Consider the following 6,721-nt stretch of genomic DNA (forward strand, 5'->3'; position numbering starts at 1 on the left):
AATAGTTTGTGGTTGGAGGCGTGAGAGCGACTCATTAGTTTTAAACCTAACAAAATTTCTCTGTTGCTAATCTAATCATTTCTGAAACTGATCCACTAGAATAATTGGTTTCATTACATCTGCAGCGAATCACAAAGACTAATGGTTGCCCATTAAGGGGGAAAACTACTGTATCTTTTTCTTTAAAGGAATATTCTCTGGAAACAACGTAAGGTGTTTTCGATACATTAATCTAAAGTTTTTTGTACCCTATAGGATGTTATGTTAACTTCGTGCGGATGTAATATCAAGAGGTAGGTTAAGGTGGATCTATTCTTTTTTATACCAGCCTAGTCAGAACCGCTTTCTCCATTAATCTAAGTTTGTCCACCCGTCTCTCTTACTAATATTCTCGTCCTCAACATGCAGTCCGCAATTTGTAAAATATTTTGATGAATTTTGGTACATCGAGATGTTTTGGCTTGAGGACGAACAGCGTTGCAAATGATTCATATCGGAGCAGGTTATCGAACACTTCCCATATAATATGCAATAGTTTTCAAATCCTAGGAGAACTAGAACAGAACAGTGCTAGGAAGACATAGAAGCCATAGGAGACCGTATTTGGTATCATTTGCCAGGAATTCTTTATAAAATAAGTATTCTCTGCTTCTCAAGGTTTTCTTAAACAAGTTCTACGTTCTTCTCGTTTTTTTTTGTATTTTTTCTTTTCGCTTTGCTAGATAACTGTTGATTCGAATTTTCTCTTTTAACAGAGAGATAATAATACGTTCCGTGAATTGTTTGTAATTACCTGGAATTACAACAGTAATGACGATGCTGCTATTATTTATGTACATACTAATTTCATTAGATGTTTCAACTAACAATAGAAATTTTCCCATAAATATTATTTTTCTATTCTTTTATCTGAATGAACTTCAATTAAATCAAAGAATCCAATATTCTTGTTATATGAAAAAAAAGTAAAATAAAAGCAAGAGAGGGAGCTAAAGGTTTTCCAATCAAAAAACTCGATCATGATTTTTGCATTTGGGCTTATAGTCCTCGAGTAGTGCGTCTACGGTAGTGGATAGTTTATGTATTTTTGTTATCATCGAGTGAAAAATTTCTCGACCATGCAATTGTTGTTGGACGGAGTATTGAAAAGGAAAACTGCGAAATCTATTTAATGACAGCATTAGGAAAACTTTGGCACGAGAGAGAATAATTGTTTTCGAGACTTTCATCTATTGGTGCGAATAGATTAAAAGGGTTTTATCAAAAACGAATTAACCAAAAAGTGTTGAGAAAAATTTGAAAAAATTTCGAAAAAAAGTATGAGAAGAATTGAAGAATTGAACATAACTTTAGAAAATAGTTAAATTGAGAATAATAGGAATTGTGGCTTTGTTTATTTATTTATATACTTTCTTCTTCATCTTCTATGGATTTTCTTGCATGAAATATTGTTATTGAACGCACTACTGATAGGAGAAATATTCCGTCGTTTACACTTCGGGAGAGGCAATTCTCGATTCGTCAGCGATCGAGCGGTATAAACTCACAAAATGCTACTTTCGAATGCGTGTGGAATCGATAGCGTACTCAATTATATATATGAAATATAAAATATCGTGAAGTTTAATCAGGGCTCAGGGTTCATTCATTTATTTTACTTAAAGAATGATAGCGAGATGGAATGTCTGCTCTCGCCTGGGCTCTTCTAGAAATTTACCTCACCAAGTGATAAAATATCATCAAGTAATATACGCTGATAACAAAAATTTCATCCTTTTGACGACATTGCGCAGAGCCCAACATGGGATTTTCTTCATAGTGAATGAGAAGAAATTTTCATCCTCTGTTAGATCCTTATTCCAGAAAATATTTTATTTCTACTATATTTTTCATCTCCTTCCTCTTGTCGATTGCCCTCTCATCAGCAGAAATCAGAGCGTGCAAGATGCAATATGATGAACAAGTTCTCACTATGAAGCAAGTTCTTTGTGACTTAATTTTTCCTTTACTAGAAGGATTGCATTTGGAGCAACTAACCCTATGGACATCCAGAAATCATCTACCGAACGCAATATCGATAAAATATATTACTTTATTAAAACTATTAGGACTAAAATCTAATGTTCTTTTATAAAATAGAGCCGGCAGCGTCTGTTGCTAGTGCTCGTGTTTTTTTAATTCAATTCCAAACGATACGTTGTATCCAATCGATATATAATTTGACTCTGGTGTAAACAGTAGGCTTATTGCCACAATCTGTGTAACCGAACGACTTAATGCCCACTAAGATGAATTGACAAGGAAACTCGGGATGCCTAACAAAAAGTGGACTACCGTCATGAACGTCACAAGCACCGATCACGCACATTTTTGTACGATTGTTAAGACCTTCTTCGTGACGATCACGCCAGAATATTTCAAAACATTTGTCATAATCGAGACGATTCAAGTTCATTTTATGTAAATGGGATGAAAATGGCCAGTCAACAGACACAAATTGTTGAAAATCATTATCATCTGCTAGAGATAGACAGGCAGGACGTACGTAATCGTTAAAGATGGCTTCTTTTGCCAATTCAATCAAAGCAATATCATGGTAGACAAGTAGTTCAGTAGCGGAATATCGATGATGAGGTATAATATTTTTGATTTCAATATCTTGCGTCAAAGCATCATCGGTACCAGTGCCATAATCCAATTCACCTAAACGCACCAAGTTCGGATTTCTTAGGAATGAAAAGAAAGCAGTTTGTTAGGCAAAAAAGTTCATTACATCTGTTGTACGTATCGTAAACTCACTCGCCGTAGACAAAACAGTCAGCGGATGTTAACACATACATTTTGCTTATCAAAGTGCCAACACAAAATTTAATATACTTGCGTCCAACTTTACGGTATATCATCGCCACGAAAGGAAACTCTTTAGGTTCTGCCCTTACGCGACCAACTATATTAGATTCGTAATGACATCCTTCTCGAAGTGGTTTCTCTAGACTTGGTAGACTGTCGTACGACTTGCACTCTAAGGACAACGCAAAAGACTATAAATACATCTCATAAGTGGAGAAGAAGTGTTTTCTAAAATGCACACGAGGTCGTTGCAAGCAAAACATACTATGTAAGCTTGTATATATTATGACATCATTTTAACGTAACACGTAGCATAAATAGCAGAGAAAAGTGAATGGCAAAGGCAGCCAAGATACCTTTCAAAATAATCGTTATCAAAATCTCAGGGATCTTTGAGTTTTCTGTTATCAGTAACAGTGGTAGAAGTGCTGTTAATTAGCAGCCACTTAAGTGGTTGCTCTTTCAAGTCCCCCATGAATTTCGTTTTCAATTAACAAAAAAAGAAATAAAAATATATTTTCCTAGATTTAGTGTTGATTTAGTAATCGGAACATTTGTACGCAGACGGATTGCGTTACTGATGCTCGTGAAAGATGTCTACGAGAGATTTTTTCAGCTAATTTTCTCCTCTCGCTTGCTTCGAGAAATATTAGAGAGCGTCGAGTAGCAAATAAATTACTATACCTCTTGCAACAGGTAAACCATCATATTTCGGTTGCGTATAATTTTGCGATGATTTCCTGCAGCATACATTTGCACCATGACCTTTCAAATTGCAATAGGGTTTCCTTTTGATTAAATTGAAATTGTCTCGGATGAAGGGACAATCGGCTATGGGTATGCATTCACTGTTAAGAGCACATTCATTGGCTTTGGGATAAAACAACAACAACAACAATATTACATAATTCATTTCTCTTTCCTGTTTCGCATACGTACCACGTACCACGATCGCAACAGCTATTACCCACAGCAGGCATGGACAAAAGATTAATTTCATTGCCCACCCGATCATTGAAAATTATTAATTTTTTGTTTTCTACTTGCCAAAACCCGTTTTATAATTAGAATTAATTAATCCGGTTGAGAGCTAAAACTATCTGATTGATTAAAACAATTGTTTATGTCGCATTTCCTATCCCCTGATTTAAGCTTGCTTCCAACTTTACATGTTCTATCTCTTAAACATCTTATGATTGCAAGTGCGAGAGTAATTGATTAGTTTTAAACCCAACAAAATTTCTCTGCTGTTTATTCAATCATTTGAAATTATCGATGATTTCTTTTCCACCCATCTTGTATTAAGCATGTGGTAGGTAACCCGAGGGAGAATTGAAACTGATTGACAAAAACAATCGTTTATGTTTTGGCTGGAGGGCTTGCTCGTCGAGGTGAGGACAGGAGAGGCTCTTATTAAGAGCAAAGATCCATCTTTTCCATATCTGTACCCACACATTGTGGATCACTTTTGGATTGATGTAAACATGTCTAACAGACGGTTGGTATTGCTGTGTTCAGCATAGGTTACATAGGTTACAACTTTTAAGATATTTTGATGAAATCAACAATCCAGCACATAATATTTCGGGCTTTCAATCAAAATGCCAACAATTAGATCTTCCCTTCAATTTTGACATATATACAATTTTATATATGGGAGAACAGTCTAGGGAACTTAAAGCAAGCAGGAATACCTCTAGTGAAAAGTAGTCTTTTCCCTTAAGTCACCCTCAAGTTTTATGAAAATTTTAACAGTGAGTAAAAAGGCACAAACTTTCCAGAATCACTTCTTGAGGAGATGTACGGGCCTCCTGTCCTTCACTTCCCTTTACATCATTTATGTACTACCCGATGAGCTCCCTTCATGTCTGAGATCAGTCTTATTTGATAGCAACGGATAATTGATATTAGATATCTTTTACGTCCTATTCACATATTTACAACAAACTTCATTTAGTCTTCGACAATATTACAAATAGAAGAAAATAGAATTACTGGTAAGTCATTAATTATTGAGCTTCGCATATTGTAATTCTTCCTTCTTTATTCAAAATGATCCGGAAGAAACTCAACGGAGGATGGAGAAATGCTCTTTTCTTCCACTAGCATATTAATGTTAACTCTCCTAAGTTTCAATAACTTTTCTGAATATCATCTCTATTACGATCTGTTTCAAAATCAAACGATATACAGTCAAAGCCAAACTAAGCACACCGCAAGCTCCTTTGTATTAAGAACTCGCCAAAGATACAGAGGCAAATTGCAAAGTAAAACAAGGCAAATTTATGGATAAATTGTTTTATATTTATATAATTGTGTCCCTTTACAAAAATACATTTCAATGTGCACGTGCAAGTAAATTACGTCTAAGTAAATTATTATTTTTTTTCCTAATTCAACCCCAAACGGTGCGTTGTATCCAATCGATATACAAATTGATTCTGGTGTAAACAGTTGGATTGTCTTTATTTCCACAAACAGTGTGACCGAATGACACAATGCCTATTACGAGAAATTGACAGGGAAACTCCGGATGGCTAACAAAAAGTGGGCCACCACCGTCTCCACCACAAGTGCTAATATTGCTAGTCGAAGGGATCATACACATATTTGCACGATTGTTAATACCTTTTCCCGAGCGACCGCCCTGGATTATTTCAGCACATTTATCGAAATCGAGGCGATTCAATTTCATTTTATTTAAATGGGATGACGGTTCTAGGGGAGGATAACCCCAACCGGCACCCAAAAATTCTTGATAGTCATTACCATCTGCTAGCGACAGACAAGCAGGACGTACGTAATCGTTAAAGACGGCCTCTTTTGCCAATTCAACCAAAGCAACATTATGATGGACAGCTAATTCACTAACGTGATATTTGTGATGAGTTATCACATTTTTGATTTCAATATCTTGCGGCAAAGCATCATTCGTATTAGTAAGATAATCCAATTCACCTAAACGCACCCAGGTAATGGGGATACTTAGGAAAAAGAAGAAAGAATTTTCTTGTAGACAAACATTCAATAAATCTATCGTACGATGAACTTACTTAGTAGCAAAGAAACAATGAGCGGTTGTTAAGACATACTTTTTGCTAATCAGCGTACCAGTGCAAAGTTTAGCAACAAAGTTTCCCCTTTTGGCGTGTATTAGTGCTATGAAAGGGAGCTCTTTAGGTTCCGCTTTTACGCGACCAACCGTGTTAGATGTACAATTACATCCTTCTCCTAGTCGATTTTGTAGACTTGTTAGATTGTTGTAAGATCTGCATTCTAAGAAAAACGCAAGAGATTATAAATGCGTGTTAAAAATGCAGCAGAAATGTTTCGTAAACAATGCATGGCATCGTTGCAATCAAAACATGCTATGTAAGCATAAATATTTTATGAAATAATTCTAATCTAACGGATTTTACGTGCAGCAATGATAGTAGTGCTGTTAGTCATTTAACTGCTCGTACACTCATACATGTAGCTTAAGAAGTTCTACTTGGTTTTCAATTCTCTTTTAAACGGCTGAACAGAGATACATGCATTGTGGTGCTCATGAAGAGTTAACCTTCTTATCCATATTTAAGAATGCCGATAAACAAATTAATTACCTCTTACAGCAGGCAAATCAACATTTTTCGACTGCTTGTAACTTTGTGATGATTTTCTACAGCAGACGTGTGCACCGGGACGATCCAAATTGCAGTACGGTTTCCTTTTGATTAAATTGAAATTATCTCGGAGAAGGGGGCAATCGGCTATTGGTACGCATTCACTGTTAAGACCGCATTCATTAGCTGTGTGTGAAAACACCAACAATACAAACAACATTATATTATATAACTTATTTTATATATTGAAGAACAAATAATAAAAA

General features: G+C 35.6%; 2 protein-coding genes across 2 annotated transcripts; both read right to left on the minus strand.

Moving 5' to 3' along the window:
- Positions 1 to 2,179: 2,179 nt before the first annotated feature.
- LOC119644017 (serine protease snake-like) lies at positions 2,180 to 3,889 on the minus strand. The gene is made up of 4 exons (XM_038043547.1): positions 3,790 to 3,889; positions 3,535 to 3,720; positions 2,800 to 3,022; positions 2,180 to 2,726 (listed from the first exon to the last, which is right to left on the minus strand). The coding sequence occupies exons 1-4, from the start codon at positions 3,863 to 3,865 to the stop codon at positions 2,180 to 2,182; spliced, it is 1,032 nt and encodes a 343-aa protein (XP_037899475.1). The 5' UTR covers positions 3,866 to 3,889.
- Positions 3,890 to 5,169: 1,280 nt separating this feature from the next.
- LOC119644016 (phenoloxidase-activating factor 3-like) lies at positions 5,170 to 6,641 on the minus strand (the record flags this gene model as incomplete). The annotated part of the gene is made up of 3 exons (XM_038043546.1): positions 5,170 to 5,834; positions 5,904 to 6,126; positions 6,456 to 6,641. Coding segments are annotated over 3 exons (998 nt in total), but the record flags the coding sequence as incomplete, so codon positions are not given.
- Positions 6,642 to 6,721: the final 80 nt, after the last annotated feature.

This window comes from Glossina fuscipes, unplaced genomic scaffold (assembly GCF_014805625.2).
Source record: "Glossina fuscipes isolate IAEA_lab_2018 unplaced genomic scaffold, Yale_Gfus_2 79084, whole genome shotgun sequence".
NCBI lineage: Eukaryota > Metazoa > Arthropoda > Insecta > Diptera > Glossinidae > Glossina > Glossina fuscipes.